This window comes from Epinephelus moara, chromosome 5 (assembly GCF_006386435.1).
Source record: "Epinephelus moara isolate mb chromosome 5, YSFRI_EMoa_1.0, whole genome shotgun sequence".
NCBI classification, from domain to species: Eukaryota; Metazoa; Chordata; class Actinopteri; order Perciformes; family Serranidae; genus Epinephelus; species Epinephelus moara.
In genome coordinates, this window is record NC_065510.1 from 4,172,415 (window position 1) to 4,191,368 (window position 18,954).

An 18,954-nucleotide genomic window follows, 5' to 3' on the forward strand; every position below is an offset into this window, starting at 1 on the left:
TGATTTTAATCTCACTGTAACTCTCTGATAGCCAGCACCACCCTGACATCACCTGGTTCCTCAAGGCCCGGGCGGATGACATCATCAAAGATGACTCCACTGGGGGTGCAGCGGTGGAACTGTCGGCGATACATGGCACGTGTGAGGATCTTTCCCATCCAGGTAGAGTTCCTGCAGAGGTCGGGAAACTCCTCATCTGGAGAACCTCTCTTCAGGTGGAACTGGGACATGGGGTCAGGGGGGACCAAATTCTGAACGCACAGGAAGTTGTCACAGAGGAGACAGGAGGAGCTTTTAGTCCACACGATGCCAGCAACTGGTGCTTCTCAAAGTCGTTGGAGGATCCTTGAACAGGTGAATTTCAAGAAGGCTACGTCATCGAATCCACTGAAGGACTGTCTTAATGTTAGCAGCCACTGAGTTCTACCCAGAACCGAGTCCTTCCTTCAGAGAAATTTCAAGGATGCATGTGTTTCTCCTCAGTGGGCATGAAGTACCCACAATGCTTTGTGCACAGTCAGTAGGTTCGTTCGAGATGAGCCAGGCCTGCGCAGATTCGATCACCGGCGATCGGTGCACAATGCATGCCGGTTAGTTTTGTGTCCGACTTCATCCCGACTTGCTCTGACGTATTACAAAAGTGGACGGCGATAAAATCGCGAGAGCGAGGCGGCCGCAGTTTTAAGAGCCAGGCGCTGCAGTTGCTCTCCACCGACTGCACCGCCTGGCTCTCACCTGATCTAACAGCTGATTGGTTCAGATGTCAACTCAACAAGATGACGTTTTAGATAAATTACTCATTTGTGTTGAATTTAAGAGATTAAGATTGTATTTGTCTGATCTGAAGGTTTATTCTGTGAACAGAAAACATGTTGTGTGACTGATGGTGAAAACAAACTGATATATGGGTCTGATCACTTTTTTAATGAATTGACATCATTCCAGACAGGATGTTAGTGTGTCTGTGACTTCCTGTACGGACTGAAGGCTGCTGGAAACTGTCGGGAAACTGTCCGACTTCACCGCAGCTTTTTGTCACCGCCCCCCGCTGCGGCCGCCTGCTCTCCTCTACTGTCCAGGCGAGGCGCAGTTCATCTCCAACGAGCCTAGTGTGTGTTCACTGACTGTGAGGAAGGAGCCTAGTCTGTATAGGACGCCACTTGGAAGGACCCGTCCTACCAAGGAAGCTTCCTTGACTTTGAGAAGCACCAAATGTTTTCTGTACTTGAAATATATAAAAATATACTGTTAAGATTTAACCTCTTGTTACTGTAACCCCTATGGAAGCACAGCTTTGGGTTTACTGACTATTGTTTGTTTGTTTGGGTTCATACTAAATAGTTCTCATTTTAATGTCTCATTTTATGAAGAGAACTGTTTCAAGATGGCTGTAGTTGCTTAAAATGGCCGCTAGAGGGCGCTGCATGTACGTGCTATGTAGTAAATCCAGGAGACGTGAGCATTGCATGCTGGGAGCAAGACACTCCGGCCTAGCCTTGATGCTAACGGGACCACGATGTAGCTGCGAGTGAAGTCAGTGACATTTTATGGAAGAAACACTGCTTTATTTTCATGTTTATGAGTCTGTACATGTTGGAAGTTGCTGTGAGAGAGTTCCAGCCGGCTGCGACCGGAGGATTTGCTTTATTTTGTTTATACGAACAAGGACTCCGGTGAGTGTCATAGTTAGCATGCTACGTTGCTAACGGACATGCTAACGGACATGTAATGTTTAATTTCGGTTATGATTAAGCTGCATTGAACCTTTCTTACCATCAAAAACCAATCGGAGTCAACTGTAAATGTTACAGAGATGTTGTAATGAGTGAATATGCTCAGTTTATGTTTTAGAAATGCATTTATTTTCACGTGAGGAACGGTCATTTTTACTGCGTCATTCTGGGCGCCATGTTCAATGTTGGAAGGTTAAAATGTGCTATATATGAGCTAATATTCATGATTTGTTCACTTATGGGTTTTTTCTTCTGATTTTCATGATATAAATTAAAAGTTCGTGTTGAGATGATTAAAAATGCACAAGTTTGAATGTGAATGAGAAAAACATGATTGATTAGAGATAAGAGATCATTTGTGGAACATGATTGATTGATATTGTTTAAAAAAACCCCACAATGATGTCTGAGGTTTTAATGTCTCAAGATATATTTCATCATTTCCTTTGTGGTCAGTTTTAGAAGTTACACTTGAGTTAAAAAGAAAAAGAGATACTGTACAGTAATTGATTGATAATTAATTTTATTTCCTGTTTATGGCAGATTGTTTTTTTTTTTTTGAATTGCTGGATCTGCATTTTGGTGGGACAGCGTCGATTCCAACCAGGGTTCCTGTCTGAGGCGAGGCAGAGTAGAGAGGATCTGAAATTCTCCATCTTCATCATCTTCCTGAAGATTCACGCCTGGAGCAGATAAGATCTAAGCTGCGCGCATCAAGCACACAAACATACACATTCTACCCGGGTAGCACACATGCACTGAATAAACTTGGACGTACATGGATACAAACTGAACAGTTTGGACTGGACTTTGACGAACATTGACATTAGACAGCAATAAGCTGTGAAGGGACACTTTACTTTTGTTTTTTATTTTTATATTGGGAAATTGAATCTGAATTGTGATTCCACTTTTTGTTGATTGTGAGAATAAATATTGCTGTGTTGACCTTTACCACTAACTTATCCCTCGCTCCTTGAGTTGAACCTGAGAGTACAGTAGTCAATTTAGTGTTGTTCTTACTGGGTTACACAACCCTACATCCTCCCATGAAGACATTACATTTTGGGTTTGCTGCACCTTTTACTTCATTCTGCTTAATTCAGACCTGTTGTCCTCATTCGTTGACACTTTTTTGTGCCATCTGTTGGTAGCAAAAACTATTCAGTGTAAAAACAAGATGGCAGCCATCTCTGCTCAGTGAGTCTGCAGCTGATCCAACACAAAGTGGACAAGTCCAGAAAAATGATCACCTCCAAAATTGGCCGGTATCTCGTCTCCATAGGAGAGGCAACCAGAGCTGCAACAGAAGCAAAATGTTAAACAATCACAGATCAATATTGTTTCTGTTTTAAAGGTTCTTTTATTTAGAATCTAGAAATGTTTCCGTCTCTCTCACACTGACTGTCAAAAAAAGACAAAAAGCTAAAAACTGTGAAACTGTGATGGACGTAAAGATAAAAGAAAACACTAGGGAAAATCGGGATGCTCATTTAACATGACAAGATTTACAAAAAAGCCTCTTTAAGCCGTACCCGAAACAAAACAGGAAGTCAGCCATTTTTAATTTACTCTTTATTTTCATGCATTTTTGCCCATTTCCAGGGGTCGTACTTCAACAAAGTAATCCTACAGATTTAATCTGATCAGCTTCAAATTTTGTCTGGACCTTTCGACATTAAACACTAGTAAAAGCTTGATTTTTTGTGAACCGTGTGACCGTGGTGAGGCGTCGAATTTCATGTTTTGCCACGAAACAAGAAATAGTTTGTACCTCCCCTGTAGGCAGTCAAAGGGGCTCTCCACACCAGCGCGGGTATTTATAAAACCGTGACTCTTTGCTCACGGTTTGGCCTTTCATCCACACGTAACCGCAGTTTTGGGCCCTTGTAACCGGAGTTATTTCTAACCGGAGTCCAGGGTGAACTTTTTGTCAAAGTCCAGTGTCAGCAGTCATGTGTGGACAGGATAACCGCAGTTATTTTGTCTCATCTCCATTGTATGACGTCACAGTGTGCGACGTAAACAGAAAACAGCTATGTTATTACCCAATCCAGTGTGTGCGAGAGACGATTTGAGGATGGACCTAAACAAAATACTGCTGCTATTTAGCAGCATATCAGCACTTTGTGGCTGTATCATACAACTAACGCTACTCAACCACATCCAGCAACAGAGGCGCAAGAGTGCTGTTATGGAGACTGCTCCTGCTGCATAATAGTACGCTTGTTGTTGTTTTTCCGGTAATGACGTTTTACTGCCTTCTGATTGGCTACAATGGCCTTACAGTTAGGAGTTATATCGCCACCTACTGCTTTGGCATGTGTATTACATTAGTTGATAGTGGAATTTGCGGTGTCATGTGGACGGAGATATTTTTATTACATCGCTCGTATGGACGCAGATTTTTTAAAAACTGGAGGCCAAAAAAGTTCGGTTTTAAAAATACCCGTGCTCGTGTGGACTAGGCCAAAGCCGACCTAAACTTCGCAAGTTTGATGACAGTCCCACCCTGAACACAACTACGTGCCAATAATCAATCATCGTTATAGCACCACCTACTGGCAACAGGAAATATATGCTTATACTTTGATGTATTCCTCTTAGCAGATTGACCAGATCCACCTAAAATGATTTGCTTTTAAAAGCCCCAAGACCTTGATGATGCTCTCTGGAGAAAATTGTGAGCTTTTGTTGAACGGTGTTGCCATGGCGTGGCGCCCATTTTGCAAGTTTTGCAATGAAACAGGAAGTTGTTGTAACTTAAGCATATATTGTCCGGTCTGATTAACTTGGACCTGCTGTCCTCATTCGTGGACACGTTTTGTGCCATCTGTCGACAATAAAAACGAATCAGTGTAAAAACAAGATGGCAGCCATCTCTGCTCAGTCAGTCTGCAGCCGATCCCCACACCAATGTGGACAAAGTCCAAAACCTGATCAGATTTTCTCGTTGAGACTTATTATTAAGTTTAATAATGTTTGTAGTTTGATACGGCAAAAAATGTGACCAATCTTAGTAACAGTAACAAGTTAAGACGCTGTTAATTAGGAAGTTCTCATTTGAGGATATTGGGACTATATTATCATCTCGTTTGAGGACATTGAGCTTTTTTCTTGTGAAAAACGCCGTCGCTATATCAGCGCATTATTTGTCACAAAACAAACAGGAAGTTGTGGTTACTTCAGTGGACCTTGTCCAATCTGCCCCAAATTCCACGTCTCATCAGTGTCCAGGCCTGAAGTCATCAGCATGCAAATGAGGTGTCACAGTGACTGTGCCACCCACTGGTAACAGGAAGGAAGCTACGTCTGACAATAATCATTTGATTTACATAGAATTTACAAGGTGTGATCGACAACTGATTCACAGCAACATGATGTATAATTAGTGTGTCTCCAGTGCCACAGAGTGGACACAGGAAGTGCCACAAAATGTGAAATAGTTCATTCCTGGCCCCACACTTCATAAAGGATGTACCATCTCACTGCTGCATGCCGTGTCTGACTGTCACAGATATGAACAGCAGCATCAGCTGGCGTCCTGCCAGTATCCCGACGTGGGCAAACGTGCGAGGGCCTGTTCAGCGCTGCTTGCAGCTTTAGTTCATAACTGTCATTTGTTTGATTTGAGCTAAAACTCCACATCAGGTTAAAAATCGAGACTAAACATTCAGCATGTAAAGAGTTTGATGATCATCTCGTACAAAGTCTGAAAAACAACCACATTAAGGACTAAAAACCAGCAGATACAAGAAACAGTGATATTGTTGGTGTGACCACAGAAGCTTCAGTCATGCTCACGTCATCACTATCTGTTTCAAACAAACCTTCAGTCAGTGCGATCTAACTAACTGTAACAGTGGGTTAGTTTACTGAGTGAAAAACAGAGCATGCAGTAAAAAACACTCACGTTTGACCTTCCACATGTCGTCAGCACAACAATAGCTCTAAGAATAGTTGTGTTGGTCCTGAGCAGCTCGTCCTGCAGCCTGCAGGGGTCCGGTTACAGTCCAAACAATGTCAGCCTTTTTATAACTGCGCACAGGACGGCTGCGTTTGACCGTCCATCAGTAGAGACACTGGGACATGCTTTCAGCCCACAGCTGTTCCTCTAATGCTGGACAGATTTCACTTTTAGTTTATTTCTGTGTGTAACTTGTGGTTTGTAATCAACCTGCAGAGTTCAGTCAGGGTTGACCTGCTCTGTCTCCTGGGACGGACCTTTAATTCATACTGTCTGTTCATAGTCCTGTCTCATATCTGCAGGGGGAACAACAGCAGCAGCGGAGGAGGAGGGATGCTGAGAGTTAGTGATGTGCTGCTGCAGAGTTTGATGTGGTGCAGTCATATGTGTGAGAGGACCCCTCTGTATGTTTGGTCTCTGATGCTTAAAGTCTGTAGAAAGTCTTCTTTACAAATAGATGTTATTTAGTATGAAGGATTTGTTTTATACACGGAGGACAAAACGCTGTACGATGGTTCAACCTTTGTATTTGATCCATAATGTTCTGAGGCACGAGCTTCACTTATTTATGGGTCCGGTCTATGTGGCAGATTTTAAAAACTGACTGATCATTCCACCGTATTCACCTCAAAGAGCTGACAGGTGATCTTAATGACTTGGTTAAGAGTGCTAGAGCTGCTTACTTTAACAACCTCAGTACATGGAGCAAACACAATCCCAAAGTGTTATTTAACACCATCAACACCATTGTCAGCTCCCCTCTTCCCTCCGTTCCTGTGTTTTCAAACGAAGACTGCAACTGTTTTCTTTTGTTTTTTGTAAATAAGGTTGCTGATGTTAGGGCAAGCATCACTCCCTCCTCCCCCTTTCTCATCAGTCCAGTCATCCAGTCATCATTGTGCAGCTTCTCACCCATCTCCCTGAATGATCGGTGTGATACAGTGAGCACTATGAAGACCTCCTCGAGCTCCCTACACATCCTCCCTACCTCTATGCTCAAGGAAGTAATTAGCTCTGTAGGCCCTAGTATAGTCACCATCATCAACAGATCCCTTGTCTCTGGCTCTGTCCCTTCCTACTTCAGGCAGGCTCTCCTTAAAAAGCCTAATTTGGACCCCTCTGTTCCAAAAAATTACAGACCCATCTCCAAGCTGCCTTTTGTCTCGCAGACAAATTTCAATCGGGCTTCCGTAAAAAAACGCTCCACTGAAACCACCCTCCTTAGAGTCTCAAATGACCTCATGATGTCAGCTGATAACAGTGAATGTTCTGTCCTAGTCCTATTAGACCTCAGGGCGGCGTTGGTGCCCTAGGCAGGATTAGGGTTCAGCCCACCCCCCCTCAGACTGTTTGAGTTCTCACTGCTGAGGCTGCAGAAAGGAATCAGCAGTTCAGGTAAAGTCTGAGCAATAACACTGTATGACAGCTGTGCTGATTGAAATCTCAGCGTATGTTTGGCGTGTGAGACAACTCTAACTGTAAACATGAGACGTGACGCAGGTATGCATCAGACAGGTTTCCACCATCCCGCCCAAACAGGTTAATCAGGCATTGTTTCCAGTCTGCTGAACGAGTCATGATTACAGCAACAGAAAAGAAAGAATTCATTTTCACTGTGAATGTTTCTCTCAGTGTTTTGAAGTCGGAGCGCACAAACACAAATCAGTGACAGTTAAAAGCAGAGCCGGCTCTAGCCACTTTGGTGCCCTAGGCAGGATTAGGGTTCGCCATTGTTTTCCGTCGCTATGGAGGTTTAGAAATGTTTAAAGGCTTGGCCAACTTACTGACATTGTAAAAATAGACTTTCATAGCCTCCATGTGCGGACAAATGGACAACACCACTCCAGATGTACAGGCCAGGATGAGCTGCATGTGTTAGTGATGTGAATATTGTGATTTTATTGATTGCTATATTTGATAGAAACAACAAAAATGTTTCTGGATGTGGCCATATTTACATTAGAAACATGACTGCAGCAGTAACATACAGTTACAGAACTCACCTGATTCAGGCTGTGTCTCACTGGAAGTCGTGAGGTAGTGAGGTGGTGTGCTGAATCCAGCCGTGCTGCTGCTTGTTGTCTGACTTGTAGCTGTATTCAAACATACAGTACATCCATACTGTTACACCACTGCTTTAAGTCTGTTGTGTCATTCTACTTCATATAAAGTGAAGCACTGTACAAATAGACTTTATTTTATTTGACCTACATTAACTGTAATTAGTAACAAGGTTAAACTGGAACATTCAATAGTACTAATAATGACATTATAATAATAATATTAATAATGATAAAAATGACAACATAGCAGTGTATCAGAGACCACCAATAACTGGCTAAACTTACATTCTTCAGAGAGTGGAGGAGATGTCAGAGAAGGCCCCTCTGCAGCAGCTTCTCGGGGCTTCTCGTTCAAATATTGTCTCAGTGCATCTGGACAGATGTAGAGTAGATTTACCTCTTACTGTACAGTACAAGCAAAACATGGAGCTGCAGCAGACAGACTACTACTTGCGCCAGTGATGTGTTCAACATAACATCAATTATTATCTAGTTGTGATTATGCATTACTAAAATAAAAGAGGCTGCACTACAGTTATATAGTCACACATTAGTTTTACAGTTGTCCCTATTTGTTATCCAATTCCAGCACAATATCTAATGTGCTAAGTGAGAGGAGGAGCACTAAGCAGCCAGTAGTTCACCAGATAAAAACAGCAATAAACCAGCTCAGCAGCTGAACTCAATCCTTGGCAGCGATCACATCATTATCTACAGTAGCATTATTAGGCAACTTTGCTTTATTTCTACTTCGCAAGCTGCTAGCTCGTACAACTGAAAAGTCAAACGCCATTTTTTAATGTTATAAAAGACGACATACTTTGATACTGGGACCTCCGCCTCCTCTTTCCTCCGCTTTCTGTATGTGGCACCTGAGGGCTTGGAGGTCTTTTCATGATGACAAATTATGGCCTCTTGTTGTCTGTCAGTCACAACCTACCTATCTGAGATGCGCACAGATAACTCGTCCCACCCCCCTCGCCCACAATGACGTGTCTGAGCACGGTGCAGGACGGGTTCAGGGCCAGGTCAAATAATGACAAACAACAGGGGGGTTGTTGTTGTTGTTTACGTTTTCTTTATTTGTTTGTTTGTTTGTTTTTTCAAGACAGAGCATGAGGAAAGGGCGCCAGTCGGGGCTGCAAATTATTACTAGTATTTATTTTATTTTATTTATTCTATTTTATTTAATTTTTTCGAGGGCTTGCAGCTGCGCCCCTGCCAGCATGTGGTGCCCTAGGCGGCCGCCTATATGGCCTATGCCAAGAGCCGGCCCTGGCCCTTCATTCAGAAAGCAAACCATCGTGGCATCTCCACGACGCCTTCATTATTATTCACTCTATTTTGCTGCTGGACAGACTCAGGGAGTGGGTTGGCATATCAGGAAGCGCATGAAATTGGTCCGTCTCCTACCTTAGGGAGAGAAGCTTCTCTGTGGCTGTGGACCCTTTTAAGTCTGACCCCTCTGCCCATTCGTGTGGCGTGCCTCAAGGTTCCGTCCTCGCGCCCCTTGTCTTCTCCCTATATATGCTCCCTCTGGCCTCCCTCATCAGTAATTTCACAGGAATTTCCTACAACTGCTACGCAGATGACATCCAGCTGTACTGTTCTTTCAAGCCCGATGAGTTGGAGAAACTAACAGTCCTACAGGAGTGTCTCTCTGCCATTGAAATCTGGAGGGGCTGTAATTTTCTCCAGCTAAATGCTGCTAGGTCAGAGGTCCTAATCATAGCCACTGACAGTATTGCCTCTCGTGTGTCCATGCACTTGGGGTTCTTTTAAAGAAAATGTTTGCACCCACCTGAGAAATCTGGGCGTCTTATTTGACCAGCCTCTGCATCTCGACAAGCATGTCAGATCCCTCACCCGCACCTGTTTCTTTCACCTCAGAAATATTGCAAAACTCCGGTCCATCATATCCCACTCCGAATTAGAAATGTCTGTGCACGGCCCTGTGCAGGTGTGTCTGCACTGACGGAGTCATGTGACGAAGAGTGTGGGTGTTAACACCAAGCTGAATCATCCTGTCTCACATGATCAGAGGCAGATCTGGGCAGCAGTTGTGTGTTAAAGGAGGTAAGTGAGGTTTGACTGTAATGTCTCTTCCTTTAATGTGAACTGTGAAGTTAATGTTAACTAACCTGCTCTTTGTCCTCTCGTTAGTAATAATTGTGCTTGTAATATTTTCTGTGTGATGATGATGATGATGATGAAGTCAGAGGAGCTGGGTGAAAGAGTGCAGGATGGAAAACCAGTGTGCGACTGGCGAGGCTGTGGATCCAGAAACATCACAGCGAGGTAAGATGGCGGTTTACTTCCCTTTAAACTGTCACTGATTTGTGTTTGTGCGCTCCGACTTCAAAACACTGAGAGAAACAATCACAGTGAAAATGAATTCTTTCCTTTCTGTTGCTGTAATCGTGACTCAATCAGCTCCGTCTGAAGCAGACTGGAAACAATGGTTCAGGCTTTATGTGTAAACTGTGACACACCTGACATGCCCCAACCTGACAGATTAAATATCTACCTTACAGCTTGTCTACGCAGGAGAAGTTTACACCCCTCTGATGAGACAGATATGTTTCAATTTTAATCAGTATATTTGTCATGACTCGCTCTTCAGATTAATTTCTGTAGCCTCGACAGTCTGAGAGAGAAGAAACACTTTAAGATTATTTTGGGCCTTTTTGTCTTTTATTGACAGGAAATGTGTGCACACACAGAAAGAGGGAAGATATTAAGTGGGGCGCAGTATTCCTTGGCCACTGTCACACCTGAAATAAACTTTTTGTGACCATCTGAGTCAAGTCAAACTTTATTTGTAGAGAACATTTAAAAACAACCACAGCTGAGCAAAGTGCTGAACAGCAACAGAGTTCTCAAACAGATAAATAGAAGAAAACAACAATAACAGAAGTCAAAAATCAGTCATACACCATGGAGAGGAGATGGGTCATCAGCAGCGACTTAAGGTTTCTACCGTCTGAGAGGTTTTTATTTCAGTAGAGAAGCTGTTCCAGAGTTTCGGGGCGGCCACCACACAGGCTCGGTCACCACTGTTTTTGTGTCTCGCTCTGGGAACACCCAGAAGCAAATGATTGGTGGACTTCAGTGCTCTAACTGGAGCATGAAGCTACAAACGTTCTGCTAGATAAGTCGGCACCAGACCATTTAACACCTTAAAAATAATAAGAATGAAATCTTAAAATCAATTCTAAAATGGACAGGAAGTTGGTGGAGGGAGGCCAGTACTGGTGTTATGATCATGGTTTCTTTTTTAAATCAGAAGACGAATGGCTGCATTTTGTTCCAACTGCAGATGACAAAGAGACGACTGTTGTACACCCACATACAAGGAATTACAGTAGTCGAGCTGAGAAGGAAATAAAAACATGAATAACGAGAGAGAGCCTTTGGGACTTTAATTAGATAATGACTCCTGAAACAGCTGATCACTTTAGTTTGTGTGGTTCTGAAACGTTAACAATACAATGTAGATATCAATGACAGTTCACATATTACATTTAATAGCATTCAATAGCAGATCTCCAGCTTAAAGCTACAACACACAAGCTAACAAACTAACATTGAACTGAAGTCACAGTGGGATATTATAACAGAGGAATGCACTGGAAGCTTAAATAACCATCCAAACACACTGTTTGCATCACTGGTGACAACAGAAGTTACTGACTGTAAGAAACTACCTGACTTACAGTGGTATGCAGAAGTTTGGGCACCCCTGGTCAAAAGTTTGTTTACTGTGAGTAGTTAAGTGAGCAGAAGATGAACTGATCTCCAAAAGGCATGAAGTTAAAGATGAAACATGCTTTTTAACATAAACTGATGTATTATTTTTGTTTTGTACAATTTTAGAGTGAAAAGAAGGAAAGGAGCACCGTGCAAAGATTTGTGCACCCCGAGACATTTGCGCTTTCAGACAACTTTTCCCAGGGTCTCAGACCTTAATGGGCTTGTTAGGGCTCTGGCTTGGTCTCCATCATATCAAGATTATCTCCCCACCCAGTCGTTATATCATAACTTAATAATCTTTCAGACACAGCACTTTACGTGGCCCGCATGTGCCAGGCTATAAAAGCCCCACCTTGTGCATGCACCCACTGATTCACTGATTCCCACCTGTTGGAGTCGACGTGAGAGCAGAAAGAAAAAGAGACAGGAGTTAAGCGTTTTGTCCACTTACCTTTGTTTAGGTTGGAGAGCTGGCCTTTAAACGTAGCTGTTGGCAGTTAGCAGCTAACTCACAGAAGAAGAACAGCAGCTGAAAATGTCCACAAAAAGAGAAAACAGTGAGGTCCAGGAGCTCCTTACCCTCTGAGCAGAGGACGAGATCAGCCGCCATATAACAGGGACGCTAAATGATTGTTATTGACATGTGATGTCATTGTTATTGTTTATAAAGAGCTGCTGACACGTATGTTATATGTCACACTAGAGGCTGACTCACTCAAAGTGTTGCTTTGTCACCTAATGACCCGTACAAAACCTTCGATGTTCTCTAACATGACAGCCGCCCGCAGCTAAAACTAGCTTTTGTTCTTGATCTTTAAGGGTTAAATTACATATTTAAACAAAGCTTAGTAAGCAGATGGCACAAAAAAATTGCAAAAGGAAACATCTGATGACTTAATTCTTATTCACTGAGTGTGATCCCTCAAATTGTTTAGGAGTGATGTACAAATGAATTTGGCAGCAGATATGCAGAGTCAGGAACTGAACTTTGTTTCTACTGAGGTGATGTCACCTTTTGGTCTTAAACTCTGAACCATTTACATATTAACAATTTTTAGGTTCTTTAAATTAGATTCAGTCTTATTATGATTGCACCGACTACAGCGAGTGAGAACAAAATGCAGTTTAGCATCTTTCTGTTGCTGCTAACCTGTACAGTAGTTAATGCACACCTGAGGGTAAGAAAGGCTAAGATGTATTGAGAAAATATAGATGATTTAATATTCCATATCCCTGACCCTCCCAAATCTAACTGACATCACTATTATTAACCCAACAGAAACAAAAAACAGTTTTGACTCTTCCATACCTGCCAACATTAGGCTGGGAAAACAAGGAAGATTATGGGGTGTTGATAAATGTCTGTACACTCGACGCAACGTGCACGCAGTTGCTGTGTGCCTATCATTGTTCTGCGTCCTGTTGGTCTATGTCGCTATGCAATTCCCCGCCAGAGTGCTTGGGGGCGCGGTGTTCTTTTATATACCTACCTAGACTCTGTCACGTCTGTGGTCGTTGCTCGTTCATTGTTTGTTTATCTTCCCGCTTTGCTCTAGTCACAGTGAAGATGGCGACCGAGAGAGAAAGACTGTTGCTGGAGCTCGAAATGATCGACATTGAACAACAAATGCTCTTATTACATTATTACATCCATCTTTTAATCAAAACTCAAAACACAACCGATCACAATGGAAACTTTTGAAATGGTGGTGTTGTGGTACTGCACCAGGAAGTGAAACCTTGCGAAATGCAATGTAATGATGCAGTTTGAAGGACCAGTCATAACTCTTGCGGTCTGCGTTGGGTCTGCATTGCCTCGACGGGTGGTTACAGTTTTTTGGAGGTGCACGTGTGTCGGTCGCAGAGGGGTGCAACGCCTCCGCAAAGCCTTCTGCGACATAGGTACACAGAAGCATAAATCTTGCTTTAGACCTGCTGCCACTGCAAAAATGGATGGATGACGAAACGTCCAATAAATATTCTCTGGTCAATTTTAATGTGTGTGTCAGTGTCGTGTATCACATTTTTAACATGGATTAATTATTCTTGATATTTCAGGTCTCTGCTAAAATCTAAAATTGAATTGTGATTCCTGATTATTTTGTCTTGTCTCAATCAGCTCAAACTCAGATGGAAACAAGAAACACAACACTCACTGCCCAGCATGGAAGTGCCCTCAGCGCACCATACTTGAACAATATCCATTCAGAAGGGGATATTACGATCAACACAATCAGTAAAGGTTTCCCCTGAGTTCATAAATCAAACCTTATTTGTATTTAATTATGTACTTGCTTAAAATGTAACCTCCAAAATGTTTATGAAAATTTTGGCCTCCTCTAAAGATGTTGCATGTTTATGTTTCAGTCCAGCTACCTGACAGGACAGACACCAGTGATGCTGTTTCTCCCAAAACCAAAGGTATTGTCCCATTTTTAAAAGATGTTCAAACATTCAACATGTTTAATTGATTTTAACAACCAAATTTAAAAAAAAGTTGACCTTTTGTCACAAAATAGAGTGAATAATAATGAAAGCGTCGTGGAGATGGTTTGCTTTCTGAATGAAGGCTGACCTGAATCTTGCAACCTGTTCTCATTCTCAGGTTGTCAAATAGCGAGACTTTGTCATGCCCCCTCTGCGTCTCATCGTGACACATAGGGCAGCGTCGTCCTGTGACGTACAGCTGAAACACTTTGTAACACATGGTTCATGTTGTCAAATAATCACAGTTAGGTTTAGATAACAAAGCTACCTGCTTAGGTTTAGACAAAAGATCATGTTGTGAATTAAGTCAATGTGTAGGAGCCATGTTGTGTTTATTTATTTATTCTGTACCTCCAAAATACAGGGGGCAGTATTTCCTTTGTTTACTGACCCTACCCGGATGTTGGCGGGGGGTCAGGCAGGTTACTTGAGGTTACTCAGCGTTGCACAGGTGTGGCTGATTAGATAGGAGAAGCAAACAGTTTTCGACTGTGCTTGTGCTTGTGCTTGAGCGTTTTTCTGTTTATAATTTATGTGGACAAGTATGTGGCTTCCGCAAGAAATTAAATGAACATTATTATTTCAAACGCAAAGGAAGTTTTTGTTGGTTTATTGCCTTGCCCGAGTACACATCAAAACAAAATTAATCAGCATCCAGTAGTGGCTACAGGACCAGTCACTACAATTAGGTCGAAAAGTGCTTCGTTTGGAAGAAGAAAACCCGAACCCGTTGCACTGTGATTCAGCCAGCCGGTAAAGTGAACGCTGCGTTACTCACCTGTCTCTCGGCTACTGGAGCCGCCGGGACACCGCGCGTCGGAGCGGCAACTGGAGCCGCCGGGAGGCGCAGCGGGCTTGGAGCTGCATCGGAGCGGAGCGGGCTGCTGGAGCTGCTGGGACACCGCACGTCGGACATCTGGACGTCAGATCATCAATGCCGGCCAGCGCACCATTGGGGTATGTGGTTCAGCACTGACGTCTATTTAATGGCCATTGTAAATAGTGTGTGCACACATAACGGTACAATATGCGCAAATCCAATGCATTGGTAGCGGACTCGCAACTGCCTTGAATAAACTTTGCACGTCGGGGCATGTGTTTTTGTGCTGATAAAATAAATAAAGCGTTGACTTTTGGCCAACATGGCAGAAAAGGAGAAACCGGACAGACATTCTGGGAGTGAGACTGACCTTAATGTGGGTGGGGAGGTAAAGGCACAAACTGAGAAAAAAGAAAAGCGTGAGGTGAAATTAACAACCAAAGCTTTATTGGAAAAAATAAGCAATTTAGAAAAAGAAAGAAAGGCTAAAATAAATAAACTGTCTGAACTAAAACAAACTATTGTTGTTCTGATGGAAGGTAAAGAACATGCAAATGAGGTCAAAGGTGAATTAAACAAGTTTGTGGGTTTGTCTGAAGAAATACACCAAGTGCATAAGGTTTTGTTGGGTCTATTGCCTGATGATGCTGCAACAAAGCATGATATATGGTTTCACGCAAAAATGTTGAATGTCCATGATTTTATTGCTGGTACAATGAAATGGTTGGCTGAAATTCAAGGTTGCACAACTGCTGTGGTTGATTACACTGAGCAAACCGAGGAACACGTTCAAGGTGTAACTGCAGTTGACAATCTTGGAGAAAAAGGTGAAACTCCTGCTGTCGGCAACAAGGAAACAGAAATTAAAGCTGCAGCCCATGATCAAAAGGATGATGTAAATAAAAATGGAGTGGAGGCTCAAAATAAAGCTGCTGCTGGTGGTCAGGAGGAGGAGGAGATCCAGATTGAACCTCATGATAGCATTTCAAATGTTGCTTCAAAATCTTCCAGGAGGTCATCACATCATCAAGGTTCCTCAACAGCCAGTTCCTCCTCTAGCAGCAGATCCTTAGCAGCTTCTTTGCGGAGGCGCAAAGGGCTGGACTCTTGGCTCGTGCTGCTACCTTAAAGAATAAACATGCTCTGGAGGACCAGGAACACCTGTTAAAGAGACAAAAAGAAAAACTTGAGTTGAACACCGAGATAGCTGTCGCTAGTGCTAAGCTGGCAGTGCTACAGGCCAGCGGCAGCAGTAGAGGCAGCATTGCATCGAAGCACTCGGATGGAATGGAGTCCTATTTCAACAAAGGGGCGAAGCCTAAAACCAAGCCTGCTTTCCTCAATCCACATGCCTCACAATTTGTGCCTCAGCCCTCTCAGCAGCATGTGTCTCATCATTCACTACAAGGCTACGCTGAGCCGTTGTCAAAAAATGAGGTTGCATTTGATCCAAACACAGTTCACTACAGTCAGCAGTTGGACCCCACAGCTTATCCGGTCGACACCATCTCAAAGCCTCTTGTGTCGCAAATAAGTTCACCCGTCATCTCAAGCTCTCTACCGCCTCATTTTGAGTTGCCTAAAAATCCAGCTGTCACACAAAGCAATCCATCTGTGCCGGGTCAAAATCAATCAGTGGGAGACCTCTGCAGTGTGTTGCAACAACAAAATGATATAACGGCTCTTCTTGTTCAAATGCAAACATCACAGTTACTGCCACATCGGGAAATTCCAACTTACGATGGAGATCCTCTGCAGTTCAATTAATTTATGAAGGCATTTGAGTACTGTGTGGAGGCAAAGACCAAGTGTAAAGGAGACTGTCTGTACTACCTTGAGCAGTACACAAGGGGGCAGCCAAGGGACATTGTGCGCAGCTGCCTTCACATGACCGCTGAAAGAGGATACGCTGTAGCGAAGCAGCTGCTTAAGGATCATTTTGGAAATGAATTCAACATAACAGCAGCCTACATGGAAAAAGTCATTGGCTGGCCAAGTATCAAGTCTGAGGATACTAAAGCACTGAAAGCTTATGGACTCTTCCTTCGTGAATGCTGCAATGCTATGGAGGAGTTACAATATTTAGAAGAGCTAAGCATGTCAGCTAACATGAGAATCCTGATTCAGAAGTTCCCGTATAAACTCCGAGAAAAATGGAGAACAAAGGCAAGTGAAATATGTGAGAGAACTGGTCGCAGAGCACGTTTCCCAGACATTGTGAACTTCATTGAGCAGCAGATCAGAATCACCTCAGATCCAGTCTTCGGTGACTTACAGGACACACCACCTGTTAAAGGAATAACAAGACCAAGTAAGTCTCAAATGAAACCACAATTCAAAAGAAATACTTTTGCAACTCATGTTTCCATTAATGATAAATGCAAAGCAAGTGCTCACAATAATGGAGACGCTCAGAAAAAAGATGTCTCCAAGACCAACTCTTCCTCTTGTTTGTATTGTGCACATGATGGTCATGTATTGGAACAATGTTATCAACTGGGTAAAAAAATCACACAGAGAAAAATTAGACTTTCTAAAGGAGAAAGGCCTATGTTTTTGCTGCCTGAGCACAGGACACTTAAGCAGGAGTTGTGAAAGGCGCATCACTTGCAAACACTGCAGCCAAATGCACCCCAGTATTCTGCACATTGGACAAAAGGAAAGAGGGAATCAGAAGGATACAGAGCAGCTAAAGAGGTTCACTGAAAGCTGCACAACTTCCTCAACTTGTGGTCATACAGGGGCTGGCCACCGCAATGGTATTCTTCCCATCTTGCCTGTACAAGTGAAGAGTTCAAAAGGAAATAAGGTTATTGAAACATATGCCTTCCTGGACCCAGGGAGTACAGGTACCTTGTGCTCTGAAAAACTCCTTTGTAGGTTGAACACTCAAGGACGAAAGACCAAGATTCATCTTCGCACCATGGGTCATGATAAAACAGTAACAAGTTCTATTGTTAAAGGCCTGGAGATTTCAGACTTAACCGGCAAACATTTCTTTAAGCTTCCCAGTGTGTTTACTCAAAAAGAAATGCCTGTCTCCACAGACAACATAATCAGTGAAGAGGAGCTGACCAAATGGCCCTATCTGAAAGAGCTTAAAATCCCTCACATAAATTCTGATGTTGATCTGTTAATTGGCACCAATGCATCCAAACTGATGGAACTGTGGGAGGTGGTTAACAGTCGGGGTGAAGGGCCCTACTCCATCGAAACCTTACTGGGGTGGGTAATAAATGGTTCAGTACACGGATATGGTGATAGTGAGAGTGGTTACCCTTCAGTTCATGCCAACAGAACTGTGGTTGACAGAATAGAGGAGCTGTTGACTATCCAATACAACTAAGACTTCATCGAAAGGTCCTTTACAGAACAAGAGGAAATGTCAAGAGAGGAAAAGAAGTTCGTAGAAATAATGGAGGGCTCTGTTCGGCTTGAGGACGGACACTACAGGTTCCAACTACCTTTCAGCGGGAAAGACGTCTCAATGCCAAACAACCTTACCATTGCTCTGCAGCGTGTCCGTGGTCTGAAGTGGAAGCTTCAAAGAAATGCAAGCTTTCATGAGGAGTATACCAACTTTATTACTGAGGTCATAAACAATGGTTACGCTGAACAAGTGCCGCAACACCAGTTGGAGACGACAAAGGGTAAAGTGTGGTATATACCGCATCATGGTGTATACCATCCACAAAAACATAAGCTACGGGTCGTGTTTGATTGTGGAGCAGAATATAAAGGGGTCTCACTCAACAGTCAGCTTTTGCAAGGCCCAAACCTGACCAGCTCTTTGGTAGGGGTCCTGATGAGGTTTCGGCAGAATCATGTGGCACTAATGGCAGACGTAAAGGCCATGTTCCACCAAGTAAAGGTGGCAAAGGAACATGTGGACTTCCTGCGTTTTGTGTGGTGGCCTCAAGGTAATCTGGAGCAAGATCTTGTAGAATACCGTATGACTGTCCATTTATTTGGAGCAGTTTCCTCTCCCAGTTGCGCCTGTTATGCTCTTAGGAGGACTGCTGAAGACAACCAGGCCAGCTTTTCACCAGCTGTGGTCGAGACAGTCAACAGGAATTTCTACATGGATGATCTCCTGAAGAGTCTGCCCTCTGAAGAGGATGCTGTCACCAT

At 43.1% G+C, this 18,954-nt stretch overlaps 2 protein-coding genes and 1 long non-coding RNA gene across 3 annotated transcripts in view; 2 read left to right on the forward strand and 1 right to left on the reverse strand.

Moving 5' to 3' along the window:
- The window catches only part of LOC126390548 (creatine kinase, testis isozyme-like), a 10,821-nt gene extending 2,779 nt beyond the window's left edge, over nt 1-8,042 (reverse strand). Inside the window, exons 1-3 of the mRNA XM_050044906.1 lie at nt 5,647-8,042; nt 2,987-3,033; nt 53-251 (exon numbers count right to left, since the gene is read on the reverse strand). Of these exons, the coding sequence (XP_049900863.1) occupies nt 53-251; nt 2,987-3,033; nt 5,647-5,662 (262 nt within the window). The 5' untranslated portion in view covers nt 5,663-8,042. The remainder of the gene's footprint in view (nt 1-52; nt 252-2,986; nt 3,034-5,646) is intronic.
- On the forward strand, nt 1,490-2,687 carry LOC126389886 (uncharacterized). The gene is made up of 2 exons (XR_007569904.1): nt 1,490-1,673; nt 2,277-2,687. It is a non-coding gene; the product is annotated as an uncharacterized LOC126389886 (long non-coding RNA).
- Nucleotides 8,043-8,051: 9 nt separating the features above from the next.
- The window catches only part of LOC126389801 (NACHT, LRR and PYD domains-containing protein 12-like), a 140,056-nt gene continuing 129,153 nt past the window's right edge, over nt 8,052-18,954 (forward strand). Inside the window, exons 1-2 of the mRNA XM_050043694.1 lie at nt 8,052-9,839; nt 9,979-10,061. Coding sequence (XP_049899651.1) covers nt 10,007-10,061 — 55 coding nt within the window. The 5' untranslated portion in view covers nt 8,052-9,839; nt 9,979-10,006. The remainder of the gene's footprint in view (nt 9,840-9,978; nt 10,062-18,954) is intronic.